Source organism: Oncorhynchus nerka, linkage group LG14, assembly GCF_034236695.1.
Source record: "Oncorhynchus nerka isolate Pitt River linkage group LG14, Oner_Uvic_2.0, whole genome shotgun sequence".
NCBI classification, from domain to species: Eukaryota; Metazoa; Chordata; class Actinopteri; order Salmoniformes; family Salmonidae; genus Oncorhynchus; species Oncorhynchus nerka.
The window spans coordinates 69368947-69392261 of record NC_088409.1 but is presented as its reverse complement, the minus strand read 5'-3'; the positions used below and the strand labels follow the sequence as shown (position 1 = coordinate 69392261).

Here is a 23315-nt window from a genome sequence, read left to right as displayed (position 1 = left end):
GAGAAGAAAATCCAGAAAATCACATTGTAGGATTTTCAATTAATTTATTAGCAAATTATGGTGGAAAATAAGTATTTGGTCAATAACAAAAGTTTATCTCAATACTTTGTTATATACCCTTTGTTGGCAATGACAGAGGTCAAACGTTTTCTGTAAGTCTTCACAAGATTTTCACACACTGTTGCTGGTATTTTGGCCCATTCCTCCATGCAGATCTCCTCTAGAGCAGTGATGTTTTGGGGCTGTTGCTGGGCAACACGGACTTTCAACTCCCTCCAAAGATTTTCTATGGGGTTGAGATCTGGAGACTGGCTAGGCCACTCCAGGACCTTGAAATGCTTCTTACGAAGCCACTCCTTCTTTGCCCGGGCGGTGTGTTTGGGATCATTGTCATGCTGAAAGACCCAGCCACGTTTAATCTTCAATGACAATGCTGATGGAAGGAGGTTTTCACTCAAAATCTCACGATACAAGGCCCCATTCATTCTTTCCTTTACACGGATCAGTCGTCCTGGTCCCTTTGCAGAAAAACAGCCCCAAATCATGATGTTTCCACCCCCATGCTTCACATGGTGTTCTTTGGATGCAACTAAGCATTCTTTGTCCTCCAAACACAATGAGGTGAGTTTTTACCAAAAAGTTCTATTTTGGTTTCATCTGACCATATGACATTCTCCCAATCTTCTTCTGGATCATCCAAATGCTCTCTAACAAACTTCAGATGGCCTGGACATGTACTGGCTTAAGCAGGGGGACACGTCTGGCACTGCAGGATTTGAGTCCCTGGCGGCGTAGTGTGTTACTGATGGTAGGCTTTGTTACTTTGGTCCCAGCTCTCTGCAGGTCATTCACTAGGTCCCCCCGTGTGGTTCTGGGATTTTTGCTCACCGTTCTTGTGATCATTTTGACCCCACGGGGTGAGATCTTGCGTGGAGCCCCAGATCAAGGGAGATTATTAGTGGTCTTGTATGTCTTCCATTTCCTAATAATTGCTCCCACAGTTGATTTCTTCAAACCAAGCTGCTTACCTATTGCAGATTCAGTCTTCCCAGCCTGGTGCAGGTCTACAATTTTGTTTCTGGTGTCCTTTGACAGCTCTTTGGTCTTGGCCATAGTGGAGTTTGGAGTGTGACTGTTTGAGGTTGTGGACAGGTGTCTTTTATGCTGATAAGTTCAAACAGGTGCCATAAATACAGGTAACGAGTGGAGGACAGAGGAGCCTCTTAAAGAAGAAGTTACAGGTCTGTGAGAGCCAGAAATCTTGCTTGTTTGTAGGTGACCAAATACTTATTTTCCACCATAATTTGCTAATAAATTCATAAAAATCCTACAATGTGATTTTCTGGATTTTTTTTCCTCATTTTGTCTGTCATAGTTGAAGTTTACCTATGATGAAAATTACAGGCCTCTCTCATCTTTTTAAGAGGGAGAACTTGCACAATTGGTGGCTGACTAAATACTTTTTTGCCCCACTGTATCTGATTTGACATAAGGAGGTTGTTGTAAGCAGAAGGGTAGAAACATTGTTTTCACCGATCCAACTCGGTCAGATCAGTGATCTCATGGCGTCCTATAAGTTAAGGTACCAATCACAATGGGAATACAAAACAAAACATTATGTGATTGGTACATTAACTCTCAAAATCTACCCAATTGTTTTTAGACATAGACTGGCCAATTGAATGTGGTTGAGATCAGTGGTCTGTTTAGGGACGTAACATCCAACTGATAAAGTTGTGGAGTTGTTGAATTAGGTGTTTCAGTGGACTCTTACACACCAGGGTTTTCTAACCCTGCCCTGCCCTTGGGCTCCGTTCCAATACTGTAGAAATGTGTCCTACTGTCATTCCTCCCTTAAAGTGGTCACTGATCTGACATGACTGGATTGGTAGAAGCTAGGTCGTAGTGGAACTCTTGATCTCGCCTATCAAATCAAGTTAGATCAGCGATTACTTCAAAGAGGGAGAGAACGAAAGGAGTCATTTTAGAGTTATCTGAATACACACGGGCATACACACACACGCCAGGGTTGGGCACAATTCTCTCTCTCTCTGTGTGTGTGTGTGTGTGTGGTGTGTACAGTACAATTCCTGTCCTCCAGGCTGCTCCCATCCCTGGGACCACACTCTTCATTATTAATGACAGCAGCAGCAGGGAGGTAGAGCACTTTCTTAGAGACTCATAGCTCTCCATGTTCTACTTCTTTATCTCTCCATCTTTCTCTGTCTCTACTGCCATCTTCCTCTCCATCTCTGATTCTGTCCTTCTCTCTCCATCTCCGATTCTCTCTCTGTCTTTCTCCCGCCACCTCTCTCCAGCCTCGACTGCAGTGGGAACAACCACAGGGCTGGGGGGTGTGTGTGTGTTTGTTGTGTGGGCTTGCCTGGTTGTACTGCAGGTGGGATGAGAGGCCAGGTTGTTGCTGAATTTCACATTCATAAGAAAAATATGAGCAGGTCTCCCTCTTCCTGTAAATCAATACAACCATGTATTACCTAGTATAAAGGCTCCCTTCCACCTACCCCCAGCCACTAACACACACACACACATACTTACTTTGCTCTTTCTGAGAATACAGCTGGAGGTCTTTGACCCAGGCTTATCTGACTTCCAGTGCACTGTGTGAGTTCCTGCCTCACTAGAGACAGCGAGGCTCATGGGTAGAGGGAGAGGGAGGAAGGACAGGGGAAGGGTAGGGGGAAGAGGGAGGGAGAGGGATGAAGGGAGGGATACACGGGGGGAAAGAGGGATGGAGATGGAGAGCAAGTGAGGGAGGGAGGACAGAGTGTTGTTCTCTGCAGTGATAAAAGGGTCATCTCATTCGTGTTTGAGTTGCTTTGTTTATCAGCAAAGTTACTTGAGATGACATCGTTTGCAACCTGCAACTGCAACAAAAATTGCTTACATATCGTTTTGTGTTACACAGGCTTTCAATGACAATATCTACAGGAAACTGCCAAAATAAAGGAAAGAATTGAATAAATGAGGGATACAAAGTATAAAAAGCAGGGGTTTCCACCCCAGGTGAGGCTCCTGAGTTCATTAAGCAATGAATAAGAGGAAACAGGAGTCTCAAAGGAGATGGTTTAAAGTGTGTGTGTGTGTGTGTGTGTGTCTCAGTCACCAGATCTTAACACTTAAGGGAGATTCTGGAGTGGCGCCTGACACAGCATTTTCCACCATCAAAATAACACCAAATGATGGGATTTCTCATGGAAGAATGGTGTCACATCCCTCCAAAAGAGTTCCAGACACATGTAGAATCTATACCAAGGTGCATTGAAGCTGTTCTGGCTCGTGGTGCCCCAATGCCCTATTAAGACACTTTATGTTGGTGTTTCCATTATTTTGGCAGTTACCTATATATTATAGGCATTTACATTTGGGGTGTGCTATTTGCACATGTACTGTTGTCTTCTGGATTTATTCGTCAACCCTTACCAGTTTTGGTACTCATACCAGACAGCATATTGAAAAAGTATCAGACAGTAAATATAGCATCACTGGTCTAAGCAGAAATAATGTATTCAATTGAAGGGTTCTGTCCCGGATCAGTCCTTAAGAAGACCTAAAGCATCAGAGGACATTTAAAGAATGCATGACTGTGTTCCGTTTAAGATTATGATTTGCATTCCTCCCTGCCTGCTCAAAAACGTAACTATCACCCCCAGTTCTGAATTTGAATGAGGCTGCCGCTATGCACACAGCATTATGCATAGCTAGTAGCTGCTCTAAACAGGAAGTATTGAACCACATCTGGATGTCCTGCCAGACACACAAATGCACATAAGTGCACACACACATGCACTCAAGTGCGGGCATCACACACACACAACAGCAAACGGTGAAGCCCGCCTTGCTTAGACATACACACACATTCACGCAAGTTCACATACTGTACACACACGCATCCCTAGCTAATAGAGAATTACTGTATTCTGCCAATGAAATATCATTTTCATCATCAAAAGAGAAAAATGGAGGGGTATTATGAAGGAGATGGGGAAGAAAGTGTTCTAGAAGTGGGATCACCATTACAGCAGGGCCTCCAGTCATCTCCATAGATGTCATGGTTTAATAAAGGCTAATTGAATTCAGAGTTATGTCATTTCCCCCCAGTTAGAATACCTTGAAAGTTCCTTCTTTCATTCCTCCATTATGTGGTTAAAACTGATCTGACTTTGATATAAATTAAAACATAGACCCTCATAGAGGCCAGTCCAGCACCATGGACAGCACCCACATGCTTCTTGAAGTGCTTTTGGTTCATGCTCAGATAGTACTGTACATATGTGGTTAGCATTTTGTTGTTTTCCTATATCTTTTTTGAGATGATTGGTTCGATTCTGGTTTACAATCTGTTAGATGTGGTGATGACAGAAACAGATAATACACCACTGTACCCCAGTCAAGAGGCTGAGGTCATGGGGGATTTCTACTGCTCATCCAAAGAGAAAAGCAGTGGCGGACTAATGGGTGAATGTGGCATTCTAGGAACTGGGTAATTGCAACCCGGTGCCATAATCAGAGGTATTTGTCTTTTGTGTCTCTCAATCACCTCCTGTGGTCCCGTCTTAGAGACACACACACACACCACTCCAGTCTGTCAACCTGTCTCTATTGTCTGCAACAGATATACGTATAGTACAGTATAAAGCTGCCTTGTGTGATTTACAGTAAGGCCCACACTACACTGTTCATCAACTTCAACCAATAGCAACCTAAAGGCTCTGCAGACAAAGTTTGATAATCAATCAATCAATAGGCCTCACTGTGGTTTCCAAATATTGGAAATACTTTATACAACAAGGATAACCTCTTGGTCAAGTCGTTATTGTAAAATATTCAATAAAGAACCTGGCAAAAGTGTAAATAAATAAAAGGTCTGCAATGAAATGGTCCCAAATTTTGTCGAGCTGTAGGAAATCTCTCAGCGTTCATGTTCATTCCACTTTAAAGTCATTTCTCTGTGCATTAATGGACTAGCAACTGATAAATATTTCAGTGACTGAGTGAAACTGCCAAATTAAATCATGTCCAGGTATGTTTGAGAACAAGTTTTCCCATGAATCTCTGTATGGATTTAAGAGTTTCAGTTGTAAGATTCAGAGCACAAGTCATACAGACAGGAAGTAAGACGTCAGACAGTTTGACTATAAGATAACTAAAAGATGACATGAGAAAGGTGTAGTTCAAGATCTGGATAAGATTGTATGCTAAATGACCAAAATGTAAAACGTAACAACTCAAATCGTGTCGTGACGGTTGTGTCTCTGTGGGGGTGTAAATGCATCTGGTCTTGTGTTGTGCGTCCTCTCCTCTCCTCTCCAGTCAAGAAACAGCCTGCAGTCGGGAGACATGGACGGCGCTAAGAGACTGGGTAAACTGGCTCGACTCCTCAGTGTCGTTTCCATATTCCTGGGTGTGCTCATCATAGTCGTCTCTGTAACGGTCTCTGGTAAGTAACACACACACCGCTGTAATGCATAAACACATGCACATACTGCATAACAATTTCAAGGTAATATATGAACATACATAAACATACACCAGTCTGTCATCAATCACATTGATGCCTGGAAAGTGTGTGTGTCTGTGTGTCAGCTCAGCAGATTTCTGAGCTCTGTGTGGATTGATTCAAGACTGCAGCTATAGCAGGCTGGCTTTGTGGCAAGGAGAGTATCCTTTCTGCTGTTTCAGCTACAGACCAGCCTGTCATACTGTAGGAATGACTGGACCTTAACCTTTCTGTCTCTCACCTCTCCCGCTCTCTCCTCCCTAACAGTAACCAAGTGACCAGTGTATATACTATGAAACAAGAGCACTGCTGCAAGCCAAGCAGAGGATGCAGCATGGAAAAAAATATATAAATTCCATTGATTCCTGAGATGAAAAAAAAATATCATCACCTGCTCAACACTGTAATCAAGATCAAGGCAAAAAATGTAAAAGTTTAAAGAAGAGTAGGAAATGCAGTAGGAAATACACTAGCAAATGAATAAACCAAAGCAAAAATATCCAGATATGCATGAATTAGATTACATTTGCTTGATGAAAAATAAAATCCTTAACTTAAAAAGGGTTTCAAAAGAACGTTGGACGATTGACTTTTGGTTTGAGGGACTTGCTACTCTCATTCGATTCTCTGTGGAGTAAAAATAGTCTTAAGATGAAGAAGAGAGGGATGAACAGAGGAATAAAGTGATCCAAACTTTTCTGTATCAAGAATGGAAGGAGACCTTGAAAATGGACTCCAAACATCAAGACAGCTGAATAATAACCTAAATATATACCTAGTTGGCCTGACCGCCTGCATTGAAAGCATATACAACTATACAGATATATTTGCAATATAAGTATATACAGATTAATATATCAATTCACATTTTATAAAAGTTGTGTATGTTGGGCTACGATGATTGAGACTTAAGTTAAGATGGCTACCTGGCCGGCAGTGGCTGTCGCCTACTATGGTTTGCCGAAGGATGTAATATTTGATCAGGGAACACAATTCAGAGAAGATGTTTTTGAATTTATGTTTTTTTTTTTTGTAGGTTTTTGACAAAAATAAGAGACCACTTGCATGCATGTCTTGACTTGTAGATAGCCAACCTTTTTAATTTAGTTTGTGAATTCATATTTGTTTGTCTGTGTTTTTACCTTGGGATATAACGAGCCAGTTGCTTAGAGCCTTTGGAGAGTGAATTGAACATACTGTGAGTGTTTCGGCTCCATGTGGGTTGACTGTGGGTAAGGACAGAAACAGAATACCCCCCCTTCAACCCTCTTCTCCCCTGCCTTGCTGTGGGAGAGGTCTGACTATATTAATGCGCATGCCTACCCACCCCATCCCCTCCAAACATCCATGCCAGAACATGGGCATTAGTCTGAGAATATTCAATTTGTCAGAACCATCACTGTCCCCTTCCCCACTGCCCCCCCTCCAATTCCAACCCACCCTACACCAGTACCTGGTCTCATTACCTGGACTGTTAATGTAACTTGTTTCACTGAATGTATTTTGTAGTACTACAGAGACCAACACCAATCCTTAACCTATTGCCACCGTGCTGTATCGGTATGACATGTATTTATATGAAGAATATATATGCAATATTATATAGGCAGGCATGCTTTGGGCTAAACGGTACCCAGGTTTTCGTATGTCATTGTAAGGACCCACTGTAACGTTAAAGGAACATTGTTTTGAGGTTTGATTGATTGATTTGCAGCAGTTCTCTCTGTACCTGTAACACACTCATTTGTCTGTATTCAAATGTGTCACCATGCCATCTGGAAGTCTGGGAGTAGACGGCTGCATTTGTCATACAGTAGGAGTAAACGGCAGAGGAGAGAGAGGGGGGCCCAATCCAGCAGGATAGACTCAGTCTGTCATTGAAAATCCAAAATTCAACTCCTAAGACAAATTTGTCTGGTAATTTCACTGTTAGCACATGGAATTCCACTTTTACAACACATACTTCCCTGACCATCTTTCTGCTGCGAGATGTATACATGCTGTTCTGTGTCAGTAAAACAGTGACTTTCAATTCATGTCTATTTTTTTATGTCCTTATTTCTTCCCCTTTTGATAGCATATGTATATGCTGGTTTCCATCTCTGTTGTGAACATTCTGCATGTCTGGAATAAACATTACCATGCATGGTCTCCGGTGAGTTGGATTGATTTATGTGGGTTTGGATAGCATTGATCTGTGTGTTTGTGCTTGTGTATGGACAAAGTATGTCATAGAGGAATGGTCTAGGGGTAGTGTGAGAGAGGGTGTAAGGGGTAGTGAGAGAGGGGGTGTAAAGGGTAGTGTGAGAGAGGGGGTGTAAGGGGTAGTGTGAGAGAGGGGGTGTAAAGGGTAGTGTGAGAGAGGGGGTGTAAAGGGTAGTGTGAGAGAGGGGGTGTAAGGGTAGTGTGAGAGAGGGGGTGTAAGGGGTAGTGTGAGAGAGGGGGTGTAAGGGGTAGTGTGAGAGGGGTGTAAGGGGTAGTGTGAGAGGGGGTGTAAAGGGTAGTGTGAGAGAGGGGGTGTAAAGGGTAGTGTGAGAGAGGGGTGTAAGGGGTAGTGTGAGAGAGGGGTGTAAGGGGTAGTGTGAGAGGGGTGTAAGGGGTAGTGTGAGAGAGGGGGTAAAGGGTAGTGTGAGAGAGGGGTGTATGGGGTAGTGTGAGAGAGGGGTGTAAAGGGTAGTGTGAGAGAGGGGTGTAAGGGGTAGTGTGAGAGAGGGGGTGTAAAGGGTAGTGTGAGAGAGGGGTGTAAGGGGTAGTGTGAGAGAGGGGGTGTAAAGGGTAGTGTGAGAGAGGGGGTGTAAGGGGTAGTGTGAGAGAGGGGGTGTAAAAGGGTCAGACAACCTGCCTTTTAAAATGGCATCTGGAGTAAAGCAGCAGTAGCTTCACTGACAATGATCAAAGCGAATGTTCCCGTCTGGAACACTAGAACAGGGAAAGCTGTGGAGCTAAACCCTCATGTTAGATTGGATCTCTTTAGCTACAGCAGTAGCCCCTTGGTATGTCCTGTTGCTCTGAAAAATGGGATGAACCCATAAATAGAACGAGCCTCGCAAGTCGTGTGCTTGAAAGGTCTATGGACCCACAAAAACAAAATGTTTGCTTGATTTCTCGAATAGTCGTGTTTTTTGGTGACGCCACCTATACTTGTTTGTGGTTCTACACGTCATTAGACACCCTCACGTGAGCTGCATCTGTGAGCTGTGCTAGAATCAGCCTTTTAAACTCACTTTATACTTATTTGTGGAGGAACTTGAGTCACAGTGAAAGTACACAATACTTAGTTCTGCTCCAGTGATCTTCAAACCAGACAAAAGGATATGAAATATGCAGACTCTATACTGTAGCACCAGAGTAGGCTAGCTGTGTTTACTGTAAGGATGTTTGTTGAACCAGTTATAGACCAATAGCAGTACTGCACTCAGGTGCCAAAATACAGTCCCCATTTACCCTCAGAGAAGAAACCTGAAAATAGAGAAAGAATGAAAGGAATAAAGGAGTGACATCACATGAGAAAGGAGAAAATTGGTGTCCTTGGAATGGTTATCGATAATCCCACTTCATGTAGCTATACAAATATAACAAACTTCAATATTTCAGTCAACTAAGACTAAAACATCCTTGTCTCGTTACCAGATGATAAATGGTGAGATGTAAAACAGAGACAGAAAGACGAGGTAATTCATTTAAAACTCAGTAATTGACTATGGAGATGACAGGGGAGACATGACAGGTTCCTGTAGAGTCCTGGGAGGAAGCCGTCACCCCCCACAGACTGCAGTAACATCTCCCCTGCAGTGTGGCTGTCACGACACACACATGCTCACAAGCAGGCAGGTGCACACAGTTTTACAAAACAAGAGGTCTGAGGGAGTGTGTGCGGGTGACTCAGACTCTGTCAGAGTGAATTAATGTGAGAGCACCTCATTCCTCCAACAGTAATCTAGCTGCTGCAGCTTTGTTTACTGTAACATCTCCAGCCACTTCCACTAAAACCACTTAAAATGCCACTGACAATTTCAAGCGAAAGAAACTAAACTTCTTAGAACTGTAGCATCTTTCAAATCAACGTTCATATTAGTGATGTTAAATGTTAGTCGAATAAGCAATTATTCAGCCTAGAGCTGGGGGAAATTTTCAGTTGACATCAATGTATGACCTAAAGTTTGTTGACTTTTGCCTATCTCAAGGTAGGCCTTAGCAGTATAGGCCTTAGCAGTATACGATCCTAGATCATGAAGAAGGACAGAGGCCTGAATGCTGATCACTCTTCCAGATCTCTGGATTTCAAGTGATCTTGTGTGGCTCAGTTGGTGAAAGCATGGTGCTAGCAACACCAAGGTCGTGTGTTCCATCACCACAGGGGAGCACATACACATGAAAAAAGTATGGATGCACTCACTGTACTGTAGATACATGTCTGCTAAGTGGCATATTAAGCTAAATAGATTCATCTTAGAATGTAGCCCATGGCTGCCCTCTTCCTGGAGATCTGTAGGTTTTCAGTCCAACCCTAATTCAGCATATCAGATTCAGCTAGTTAAGGTCTTGTTGAGCAGCTAATTAGTAGAATCAGGTGTGTTAAATTAGGGTTGGACTAAAACCCACAGGACAGTAGATCTCCAGGAAGAGGGTTGGGCAGCCCTGATGTAGAGGGTTGAAGGAAACATGTAATGAAAGAAGTGTGAGACTTTCAGTTTCAGTTTAACCATACACCTGTATGTGGCCTTTGTTTAAAGAATAACTGTACTTGCAGCACTGGAGTTCCATCAATGAAAAATACAATTTATCAATACATGTCGAAGTAAAAAAAATAAATAGACAAATAAAATAAGTGCCTAGTATCACATACTGTAAATGAATAATTTATTAATAATGCAATGTACAGCCCATGATGAATACGAACCTCCTGAATATCCCATCACGAAAAAGGACCATTCAACTAAAAATCCTTCCATCACAGAAATCAACAGACAGATGGTGGAAACGAAAGAGGGGGACTGTCTTCAGAGCATTACACTCCTTAAAGCAAGTGTTCTTTTTAATTTTCTTTAATATATAATTCTTTCAAATATATTAGTACCTTGAGATGGGCGAAAGTCATATGACTCTCAAGGTACTAATATATTTGAAATAATAAATATATATATATAATTCTTTCAAATCTAGTCATATCAGTACATTTGGTCTCTGTTCCCTTAACCAGCGTTGAACAGCAAACTTTTGATAAAAAAGAAAAAAGGTGCTGCTCCATCTCACATATCCTTCTCCTCCTTCCCTCCCACTGCTAAATACAAAATCAGGTAGTCCATGCTGCCTTCCATCAATCTTGTTATGCGATTGGGCCAAGAGGGTGACCGTCTGTCCAGTAGCCTCCAATCACTAAAGCCCATTCTCCAGAGTTCTGATTCCGATGTTACAAACGCAGAGTAACGATTGTTCGACCGGTCTGTTCGTCATCAGTGGAAGGCGTAGAGCAGCAGGAGGATGGTGCAAACGCCGATGACTCCGCCCAGGATTAGGGAGTCTCGTCTCTTCCGCAGGTTGAGTCGCTGGACGAGGTTGTTGATGGCTGGGAAACGATCTGGAGGAGGAAGTTAAGGCAAACAGAAACAAGTGCCAACCACCTCTTATTACAAGTACTGTTCAAATAATCATTACATTGTAAATATAAACTGGGTGGTTCGAGCCCTGAATGCTGATTGGCTGACAGCCGGGGTATATTCAAGCAATAAGACCCGAGGTGGTATGATATATGGCCAATATACCACGGCTAAGGGCTGTTCTTAGACAACACGTCGCTGAGTGCCTGGATACAGCCCTTAGCAGTGGTATATTGGCCATATATCAAAACCCCCTGAGGTGCCTTATTGCTGTTATAAACTGGTTACCAACGTAATTAGAGCAGTCTGAACCCCGTCCTGCGCAACTGGGTCCTGAACTTCCTGACGGGTCACACCTAGCTGGTGAAGGTAGGAAACACCTCTTTGCTGATCCTCAACACAGGGGCCCCATAAGGGTGCGTGCTCAGCCCCCTCCTGTACTCCCTGTTCACCCATGACTGCGTGGCCAAGCACGCCTCCAACTCAATCATCAAGTTTGCAGACGACACAACAGTGGTAGGCTTGATTACCAATGATGAGACGGCCTACAAGGAGGAGGTGAGGGCTCGGAGGGTGGTGCCAGGAAAACAACCTCTCACTCAACATCAACAAAACTAAGGAGATGACCGTGGACTTCAAGAAACAGCAGAGGGTGCACCCCCCTATCTACATCGATGGGACCGTGGAGAAGGTGGAATACTTCAAGTTCCTTGGCGTACACATCACTGACAAACTCAAATGGACCACCCACACAGACAGTGTGGTGAAAAAGGCACAACAGAGCCTCTTCAACCTCAGGAGGCTAAAGAAGTTAGGCTAAAAAAGAACACCTAAAACCCTCAAACTTTTACAGATGCACAATTGCGAGCATCCTGTCGGGCTGTATCACTGTCTGGTACGGCAACTGTACCGCCCACAACCGCAAAACTCTCCAGGAGGGTGGTGCGGTCTGCCCAACGCATTACAGGGGGCAAACTTCCCACCCGCCAGGACACCTACACCACCCGATGCCATAGCAAGGACAAAAAGATCATCAAGGACATCAACCACCCGAGCCACTGCCTGTTCACCCCGCTATCATCCAGAAGGCCAGGTCAGTACAGGTGCATCAGAGCTGGGACCGAGACTGAAAAACATCTTCCATCTCAAGGTCATCAGACTGCTAAACAGCCATCACTAGCACATTAGAGGTTGCTGCCTATGGACATATAATAGGAATCACTGGCCACTTTAATGTCTCCGTATCTTAAATGTCTCATCTCATGTGTAAACTGTACTCTATACTATTATACTGTATTTTAGTCACTTTAATTGTTTGTAAATATTGCATCACCCATCTCATATGTATATACTGTACTCTATACTATGTGACTGTCTCAGTCCAATGCTGCTCTGACATGTGTATATACACTGCTCAAAAAAATAAAGGGAACACTAAAATAACACATCCTAGATCTGAATGAATGAAATATTCTTAGTAAATACTTTTTTCTTTACATAGTTGAATGTGCTGACAACAAAAATCACACAAAAATTATTAATGGAAATCAAATTTATCAACCCATGGAAGTCTGGATTTGGAGTCACACTCAAAATTAAAGTGGAAAACCACACTACAGGCTGATCCAACTTTGATGTAATGTCCTTAAAACAAGTCAAAATGAGGCTCAGTAGTGTGTGTGGCCTCCACATGCCTGTATGACCTCCCTACAACGCCTGGGCATGCTCCTGATGAGGTGGCGGATGGTCTCCTGAGGGATCTCCTCCCAGACCTGCACTAAAGCATCCGCCAACTCCTGGACAGTCTGTGGTGCAACGTGGTGTTGGTGGATGGAGCGAGACATGATGTCCCAGATGTGCTCAATTGGATTCAGGTCTGGGGAACGGGCGGGCCAGTCCATAGCATCAATGCCTTCCTCCTGCAGGAACTGCTGACACACTCCAGCCACATGAGGTCTAGCATTGTCTTGCATTAGGAGGAACCCAGGGCCAACCGCACCAGCATATGGTCTCACAAGGGGTCTGAGGATCTCATCTCGGTACCTAATGGCAGTCAGGCTACCTCTGGCAAGCACATGGAGGGCTGTGCACATGGAGGGCTGTGCGGCCCCCCAAAGAAATGCCACCCCACACCATGACTGACCCACCGCCAAACCGGTCATGCTGGAGGATGTTGCAGGCAGCAGAACGTTCTCCACGGCGTCTCCAGACTCTGTCACGTCTGTCACATGTGCTCAGTGTGAACCTGCTTTCATCTGTGAAGAGCACAGGGCGCCAGTGGCGAATTTGCCAATCTTGGTGTTCTCTGGCAAATGCCAAACGTCCTGCACGGTGTTGGGCTGTAAGCACAACCCCCACCTGTGGACGTCAGGCCCTCATACCACCCTCATGGAGTCTGTTTCTGACCGTTTGAGCAGACACATGCACATTTGTGGCCTGCTGGAGGTAATTTTGCAGGGCTCTGGCAGTGCTCCTCCTGCTCCTCCTTGCACAAAGGCGGAGGTAGCGGTCCTGATGCTGGGTTGTTGCCCTCCTACGGCCTCCTCCACGTCTCCTGCTGTACTGGCCTGTCTCCTGGTAGTGCCCCCATGCTCTGGACACTACGCTGACAGACACAGCAAACCTTCTTGCCACAGCTCGCATTGATGTCTCATCCTGGATGAGCTGCACTACCTGAGCCACTTGTGTGGGTTGGAGACTCCGTCTCATGCTCCCACTAGAGTGAAAGCACCGCCAGCATTCAAAAGTGACCAAAACATCAGCCAGGAAGCATAGGAACTGAGCAGTGGTCTGTGGTCACCACCTGCAGAACCACTCCTTTATTGGGAGTGTCTTGCTAATTGTCTATAATTTCCACCTGTTGTCTATTCCATTTGCACAACAGCATGTGAAATTGATTGTCAATCAGTGTTTCTTCCTAAGTGGACAGTTTGATTTCACAGAAGTGTGATTGACTTGGAGTTACATTGTGTTGTTTAAGTGTTCCCTTTATTTTTTTGAGCAGTGTATATTCTTAATCCATTCTTTACTTAGATTTGCGTGTATTTTGGGTATATGTTGTGAAATGCACAAGCATTTCGCCACACCCGCAATAACATTTGCTAAACACGTGTATGTGACCAATAAAACATGACTTGATTTGATCAGCATTCAGGGCTCGAACCACCCAGTTTATATTTCCAATTGAATTATTATCTGAACATTACTTGCAATAAAGAGGTGGTTGGCACTGCTGAATTAGACTCTAAAAATGCCAAACTGCCTGCTTTTCTGTTGTATCTGCAACATTTTTGTCTGTTCTGAAATTGTCTCTGAAAGGCAACTGATCTCGACAGCAAAGTTAAATAGTATCCTATACATTGCCTTCGGAAAGTATTCAGAGCCCTCGACTTTTTCCACATTTAGTTTAGAACAGCCTTGTTCTAAAATGTATTAAAATAGTCAACCCACACACAATACCCCATAATGACAAAGCAAAAATGTATATTTTTGCAAATTTATAAAAACTAAAAACTATTCAGACTCTTTACTTAGTAATTTGTTGAAGCACCTTTGCCAGCAATTACAGCCTCGAGTCTTCTTGGCTATGACGCTACAAGCTTGGCACACCTGTATTTGGGGAGTTTCTCCTCTGCAGATCCTCTCGAGCTCTGTCAGGTTGGATGAGGAGCATTGCTGCAGGTCTCCCCAGAGATGTTCCATCAGGTTTAAGTATGGGCTCTGGCTGGGCCACTCAAGGACATTCAGAGACTTGTCCTGAAGCCACTCCTGCATCATCTTGGCTGTGTTTAGGGTCATTGTCCTGTTGGAAGGTGTACCTTCGCCCCAGTGAGAACCTGCTCCAGAGCGCTCAGGACTTCATCAAGGATCTCTCTATATTTTGCTCCGTTCGTCTTTGCCTCGATCCACAGCATGATTCTGCCACCACCATGCTTCACCGTAGAGATGGTGCCAGGTTTCCTCCAGAAGTGACGCTTGGCATTCAGGCCAAAGAGTTTCATCTTGGTTTCAGCAGACCAGAGAATCTTGTTTCTCATGGTCAGAGTCCTTTAGATGACTTTTGGCAAACTCCAAGTGGGCGGTCATGTGCCTTTTACTGAGGAGTGGCTTCCGTCTGGCCCCTCTACCATAAAGGCCTGATTGGTAGAGTGCTGCAGAGATGGTTGCCCTTCTGGAAGGTTCTCCCATCTCCACAGAGGAACTCTGGAGCTCTGTCAGTGTGACTACTGGGTTCTCGGTCACCTCCCTGACAAAGGCCCTTCTCCCCCGATTGCTCAGTTTGGCCGGGCGACCAATTCTAGGAAGAGTCTAGTAGTTTCAAACTTCTTCCATTTAAGAAGGATGCAGGCCAGTGTCTCCTTTGGGACCTTCAATGCTACATAATTTATTTTCTACCCTTCCCCAGATCTGTGCCTCAACACAACCCTGTCTCTAATTACAATTAATTCAACCTCATTGCTTGGTTTTTGCTCTGACATGCACTGTCAGCTGTGGGACCTTATATAGACAGGTGTGTGCCTTTCCAAATCATGTCCAATCAATTGAATTTACCACAGGTGGACTCAAATCAAGTTGTAGAAACATCTCAAGGATGATCAATGTAAACAGAATGCACCTGAGCTCAATTACATGTCTCATAGCAAAGGGTCAGAATACTTACGGAAAAAATGTATATAAAAAAAAATAATCAAAGGCTGTAATGTAACAAAATTTGGAAAAGGTCAAGGGGTCTGAATACTTTCCAAAGGAACGGTGTTGTTCACAGAAAACCCTAGCAGCAGTGAAACCCCCCCCCCCCCCCACACACACACACAGTTAAATGGACCAGATTGCTCAGATATTTCCTTAGATAAGAGTTTCTCTCTCCAGAGGCTGGTGTCCCATGTGCGGAAACAATGGAATCGCCAGCCAGAAGGCCTGATAACAATGCTCTCTGAGAAAAGACCAGACAGAATCAGGCACCCATTAGTGGTGCTCCAGTCTCCTTTTCACCTCATTTAACACCTGATTTACTTAACAAAAGGCACATCACAATAGGTGGTCCAGGTATGTCATGACATAGAACAAGTAGGGGGGTGGGGGGGGGGGGGCTTTCCTCTTTTTTTTCTCCTCAATTGTTCCTCAAGCAAGGTGGGAGGCAGATGACATCACAAATTCACATCAGACCAACTCATTGAATACCATACTCCTTGAAGTTTGCAGTTGTGTGTAAAAATAACACATTTTGCTCAAAACATTTTTTTTTACCACTTTAGTACATGTACTTTACTGTATTTATACTTGGGATATCACTTTTCAACAGGAAAAGTTTGAAGACCACTGGAGGATGTCTCTGGGGCCTCAGACTGAGATAAAGCATTCTAATTGAAACATGCTCAGTGTGCCTTTCAAACAGTTAGGATGCGTAATGTGAACCAACAGGCACTCTGGCTTTCATTGTTTATGGGACTCTATAGCTGTATTGTGTCTGGTTGCAGCTCACATGAGGTAATAGTACAGTCAAATAAGAAGCCTAATGAGTAAGAGTGTTGCGCTAACAATGCCACGGTCGTGGGTTCAGTTCTTGCAGGGATCAGATAACATGTACTCACTTCTGTAAATTGCTTTGGATAAACGTGTCTATTAGGTGGCCTTAAAAGACAACTATGATCTAATAAAAGTGAATCTCCAGAAGTTCTTGTCTGATTAAAAGGAAAAATATGGCATATTTGTGAATTTGTTCTCTCTCACACAGACATGAACATAGGGTTGCCTTCCCAGACAAAGATTAAGCCTAGTCTAGGACAAAAACGTGATTTTTAATGGAGAATCTCCAATGTTCATAAGGTTTGCTTGGTGTTGTAAAGGATACTGGCCAGAGTGTTGACTCTGCTTTGTATGGACTTCAATAGCCCTCTCTGGGATGTCATGTTCTCCTTGGTCGCCATGGCAATACTGCAGGGAGAGAAGAAGACAGTGACATACACTACTGTTCAACTGTTTGGGGTCACTTAGAAATGTCCTTGTTTTTGAAAGAAAAACAATTTTTTTTTGTCCAGTAAAATATCAAATTAATCAGAAATACAGTGTAGACATTGTTAACGTCTTATGGCTAGGGACAGTATTGAGTAGTTTGGATGAATAAGGTGCCCAGAGTAAACTGCCTGCTACTCAGGCCCAGTTGCTAATATATGTATATTATTAGTAGATTTGGATAGAAGTTTCTAAAACTGTTTGAATGATGTCTGAGTATAACTGAACTCATAAAGGCAGGTAAAAACCTGAGAAAAAATCCAACCAGGAAGTGGGAAATCTGAGGTTTGTAGTTTTTAACTCATTGCCTATCAAATATGCAGTGTCTATGGGGTCCAATTGCACTTCCTAAGGCTTCCACTAGAGGTCAACAGTCTTTAGAACCTTGTTTGATGCTTCTACTGTGAAGGAGGGGGGAAATGGGAGCTGAATGAGTCAGTGGTCTGCCAGAGTGGCATGAGCTGGTCATGCGCGTTCACGTGGAGTCAACAGAAGTCAGAAATAGCATTATAAATATTAACTTACCTTTGATCGTCATCAGAATGCACTCCCAGGAATCCCAGTTCCACAATAAATGTTTGTTTTGTTTGATAAAGTCCATAATTTATGTCCAAATACCTTCTTGTTGTTCGTGCATTTAGTTCACAAATCGAAATTCATGAGGCGCGATCACTAGGTTCAGACGAAAAGTCAAAAAGTTCAGTTACAGTCCGTAGAAACATGTCAAACGATGTATAGAATCAATCTTTAGGATGTTTTTAACATAAATCTTCAATAATATTCCAACTGGAGAATTCCTTTGTCGTCTTTAGAAATGAAAAGGAACGGAGCTACCTCTCACTGGATTGAGCATTATCAGCTCATGGCAGACATCTGATTGAAAGAGCTCTCATTCCCTCCTCCTTCATAGTAGAAGCCTGAAACAAGGTTCTAAAGACTGTTGACATCTAGTGGAAGCTTTAGGAAGTGCAATATGACCCCATAGACACTGTATTCGATAGGCAATGAGTTGAAAAACTACAAACCTCAGATTTCCTACTTCCTGGTTGGATTTTTTCCCTCAGGTTTTTGCCTCAGGTTTTTGCTGATAATGGGCGTCTGTACGCCTATGTAGATATTCCATTAAAAATCTGCCGTTTCAAGCTACAAATGGTCATTTACAATGTCTACACCGTATTTCGAAACAATTTGATGTTATTTTAATGGACAATATTGTTTTTTTGCTTTTCTTTCAAAAACAAAGACATTTCTAAAATGACCCTTAACTTTTGAACGGTAGTTTACATAGGTTAAATAAGAGAGGTGACCCACCCTACAATATCAACCCTGTAAGACTTCTGCTATGTTATAAACAGCTTTTTTCTAGCAGAGATTATGAGCAACAATTGTGTGTGTAGCTCCCCCAGGTGCAACTACCTTGACAGACAGGTGTGTGGAGAAGGAGAAATCCATTGGGGGGGGGGCTTTCACATTAACTTAAAATGCAGAGAGCATTACAGGGGGAGCTGAGTCACTGAGGACCGGTGGATATTAGCACACAGGAACACTGAGGCATGTACTGCTAGCACACACACACAGTGTTTCCCCTAAGTAATTTTTCAGGAGTGGTGGCAAGGGTAGGTGCACACAACATTGTAGAATAATAGTGAAGACACCAAAACTATGAAATAACACATATGGAATCATGTAGTAACCAAAAAGTGTTAAGAAAAATGATATGAGAGTCACCCTTTGCCTTGACAGCTTTGCACACTCTTGGCATTTTCTCAACCAGCTTCACCTGGAATGATTTTCCAACAGTCATGAAGAAGTTCCCACATATGCTGAGCACTTGTTGGCTGCTTTTCCTTCACTCATCCCAAACCATCTCAATTGGGTTGAGGTCAGGTGATTGTAGAGGCCATGTCATCTGATGCTTCACTCCACCACTCTCCTTCGTGGTCAAATAACCCTTACACAGCCTGGAGGTTGGTTGGCTCATTGTCCTGTTGAAAAACAAATGACAGTCGCACTAAGCGCAAACCAGATGGGATGGCATATCACTGCAGAATGCTGTGGTAGCCATGCTGGTTAAGTGAGCCTTGAATTCTAAATAAATCAGACTGTCACCAGCAAAGCACCATAACACCACCTCCTCCATGCTTCATGGTGGGGACCACACATGCGGAGATCATCCGTTCACCTACTCTGCATCTCACAAAGACACGGCGGTTGGAACCAAAAACCTCAAATTTGGAATCATCAAACCAAAAGGACAGAATTCCACCGGTCTAATGTCCATTGCTCGTGTTTCTTGGCCCAAGCAAGTCTCTTCTTATTAGTGTTCTTTAGTAGTGGTTTCCTTGCAGCAATTCAACCATGAAGCCCTGCTTCACACTTCCTCTGAACAGTTGATGTTGAGATGTGTCTTGTCACTTGAACTCTGAAGCATTAATTTGGGCTGCAATTTCTGAGGCTGATAACTCTAAATAACTTGTCCTTTGAAGCAGAGGTAACTCTGGGTCTTCCTTTCCTGTGGCGGTCCTCATGAGAGAGTTTTATCATTGCGCTTGATGGTTTTTGCGACTGCACTTGAAGAAACTATCAAAGTTTTTGAAATCTTCCAGATTGACTGACCTTCATGACGTAAAGTAATGTATTTGCTTATTTGAGCTGTCCTTGCCATAATATGGACTTGGTCTTTTACCAAATAGGGCTGTCTTCTGTATACCACCCCTACCTTGTCACAACACAACTGATTGGCTCAAACGCATTGAGGAAAGAAATTCCACACAAATTAACTTGCACAAAGGCACACCTATTAATTGAAATGCATTCCAGGTGACTACCTTATGAAGCTGGTTGAGAGAATCCAGTTAGTTAAATATATTTTGGCAGTTAACACTCAACTCCTTTTAGCCCCGCAATGGCATATGATGTAGTTAACCCGGCACCTTAATCCACAGCCCAAAACCCCTCTCCCAATGACTTCCTTTATAATGTGCTAAGACTTCAAATAAGACAGTATTTGGCAACATACTGATAGTTGTTTTTAAGTGGAATTCCTGGATTTAAATACAGGTGTATTCAAATGTATTCACTGGCGTTGTGCTCTGGATACAGGCAGACTCTTTTTGGGGGGCAGCGAGGAGAAAAAAGGTTGGGATCAAACAGATGTACACTATTTATCCCTGGTTACAAATATGGGAACAAATCTGTTGTCGCTAATTGCCTAGCTGCAGGGACACGTAGGATTACGCAACAGTCTGCCCTGGCCTCAGAGACTAACAAGGTGACAACAGTAAAATACGAAAGGGTGTCCTGGGGGCCCCCTAGGCCAGGTATGGCCCTTGGTGAGCAGAACCCATGGGGGGGTCAACCAGACTTGTTTACATGGCTGTCAGAACCTAGTATACTGAGCCTGGTTGTCAGATTAGTGACTTGGTCAGGTGAGTGAGCATGTGTGCGTGTTTGGTGTTTTGAGTGAGTTTGACCAAGCAAGGATGTGAGTGCACTGTGTGTTTGAGTGTGTATGCATGGGTGCGAGTGTGTTTGATTGAGAAAGTGTGGTTGTTTAAAATTTGTACTCTGTTTTCTTTGTAAGTACAATGTGAGTCTGAGTAAATACAGTAAGCGTGTGCAACACCTCTTGCAGGGTATTGCTGACGGGACAAGCTCTCTCTATGCCAAGGGTCTAGCTCATATATCATGTTCTCCAGAGTCAGAGGGGAAGACTGATCGCCTCTCTTCCCAAAGCCCAACACTGCTGACGGACTGTAACACTGGGCCAGCGTTAGCGCTACGCTAATGTGCTACTGGCAATCAGAGCTGCTATCTGATAGGGGCTAGTCTAATGCTAACTCATACACACCGACTCAACCTGGCTGAACACCAGCTCAATGCTAAACTAGCTTAGCTCATCACCGTTCACATCTCAAGGAAAATGACCTGAAGTAAACTCGCTGTGGGGCTTCTAGATATGTTTATTGAGACCAATTCTCACCAGTCTAACTGCAATTTGAAAGACCTAAATATGGAGATGTTAATGTAACTACCACAAACAACAGCATTTTTGTGCTGTAAGAATCTCACCCTTTCCTTTCTGCTTCGGGGTACTCACTGGAGTACCTGATCAACTGTTACTCTCAAAACATTGCAGGTGTTATCTCCAACCTGTGAAAGGGTCTTAAAACCTGATTGCATATTAAGACACATATATATATATATATCTCAGCCCTCCTCGTCCCCACAGGGCATAATAACACAAATAATCAAGAGAACAAAGAAATAAGCTTCATTATCTTCTCTCTGTGTGCGTGTCTTGTTAGGCGTGTTCAAGACTTTGAGAGAACCGGTAATGATGGTGACTTTCTCATCCAGTGTAATTTTCTGCTTCACTTAAACAAGAGGAAGGAGAGTGGGAGAGGGAGGCTGGGGTGGCTGGACGGGAAGAGGCGCTGCATGGCTCACAAGTCCACTTAATGAAGCACCTGCGCCAGTAGCCTCCCCTATGGGCAGCAATCTGTGGGTGGACTGCGGCAAGGAGAGAAGATGGATAGGAGGGGGAGGGAGGGAAGGATGGATAGATTGAGGGTGGGTGGGTGGAGGAGGTTGGGCTGGTTGGCCACACATGACTGGGGACACCCCTTATGGCATATGAGGCAGAGGCAACAGGGAGGCTGAGATGGTGGGAGGGATAGCGGCATAGTCCACTTCCTCTCTCCTCAAACTGTGCTTGACCATATCAGCCCACTTAGGTCTGAAAGCTGATCTTGTATCCATCTCTGGGCTAATGGTGTAATCTCTTCATCTAATGGTGTCACAGTGGATGTTAAGAGGTGGGGTCAGAGGCAAAGCGCTCCACACAGGTCACCATCTGATTTGTCAGGATCACTAATGTCTCTGTACTCGACTCTTTAGACTTCACCTCATGCCCATGGAGATGTCTAACATCCACTGTAGCTATGTGGAGGACATTAATATTCACGACATACTATGCTGTTTTTTTCTTAAATATTGTACGTTGTCATATGGGAGTATTGTTTACTGATACAAACTTGTCTTGTGTGACACCGCAGTGTGAGCTTCTGTGTTTACGATCGGCAGGAATTTAGCTACGTGGGAATTGCAGGGAAAAAAGAGAATTCAGCTAACTGTCACATGACAAGAAGATGTACTTTCTATAAAAGGAGAAAGCCAACTCTGTTCGTTGGGCTTTAACTGTGTAAGGTGAGTGGATTGTTAAACTGCTCCATTTTTGCATATCTTATAATAAAGTTGTTTGAAAGAATCTTCAGTCCCTCTTCCTATAGAATCTTTACCACACCAACCCCTGTGGTAGCAATTCTATAGGTTGTGGTAGAAATTATATATCAGTACCAGTCAAAAGTTTGGAAACACCTTGTCATTCAAGGGTTTTCCTTTATTTTTTACTATTTTCTACATTGTAGAATAGTAGTGAATACATCAAAACTATGAAATAACACATACGGAATCATGTAGTAACCAAAAAAGTTTTCAAACAAATCCAAATAAAGATAAACATACATTTACATATATATCTTAGATTCTTCAAAGTAGCCACCCTTTGCCTTGATGACAGCTTTGCACACTCTCGGCACTCTCAACCAGCTTCACCTGGAATGCTTTCCCAACAGTCTTGAAGAAGTTCCCACATATGATGAACACTTGTTGGCTGCTTTTCCTTCACTCTGCAGTTCAACTCATTCCAAACCTTCTCAACTGTGTTGAGGTCAGGTGATCGTGGGGGCCAGGTCATCTGATGAAGCACTCCATCACTCTCCTTCTTGGTCAAATAGCCCTTACACAGCCTGGAGGTGTGTTGGGTCATTGTCTTGTTGAATTTTTTTTTTAAGTCCCACTAAGCGCAAACCACATGGGATGGCGTATCGCTGCAGAATGCTATGGTAGCTATGCTATGCTGGTTAAGTGTGCTTGAAATCTAAATAAATCACTGACCGTGTCACCAGCAAAGCACCCTCACACCATCACACCTCCATGCTTCACGGTGAGAACCACATATGCGGAGATCATCCGTTCACCTACTCTGCGTCTCACAAAGACAAGGCGGTTGGAACCAAAAATCTCAGATTTGGACTCATCAAACCAAAGGACAGATTTCCACTGGTCTAATGTCCATTCCTCGTGTTTCTTGGCCCAAGCAAGTCATCTTACTGGTGTCCTTTAGT

At 43.5% G+C, this 23315-nt stretch overlaps 2 protein-coding genes across 4 annotated transcripts in view; one reads left to right on the top strand and one right to left on the bottom strand.

The window, feature by feature from the left end:
- LOC115141769 (trafficking regulator of GLUT4 1-like) overlaps positions 1-7358 on the top strand; it is a 20973-nt gene extending 13615 nt beyond the window's left edge. Inside the window, exons 2-3 of the mRNA XM_029680950.2 lie at positions 5332-5458; positions 5786-7358. Coding sequence (XP_029536810.1) covers positions 5332-5458; positions 5786-5796 — 138 coding nt within the window. The 3' untranslated portion in view covers positions 5797-7358. The remainder of the gene's footprint in view (positions 1-5331; positions 5459-5785) is intronic.
- A 3003-nt stretch (positions 7359-10361) lies between these two features.
- Positions 10362-23315, bottom strand: part of LOC115141768 (Golgi SNAP receptor complex member 1-like) — a 51816-nt gene continuing 38862 nt past the window's right edge. For 2 of the 3 annotated variants that reach the window (XM_029680947.2, XM_029680949.2), the window contains exons 8-9: positions 16967-17049; positions 10362-11096 (exon numbers count right to left, since the gene is read on the bottom strand). In XM_029680947.2, the coding sequence (XP_029536807.1) occupies positions 10972-11096; positions 16967-17049 (208 nt within the window). In that variant the 3' untranslated portion in view covers positions 10362-10971. Of the gene's footprint in view, positions 11097-16966; positions 17050-17482; positions 19113-23315 lie in introns of those variants that run through there. The other variant, XM_065000323.1, reaches the window with a different exon arrangement.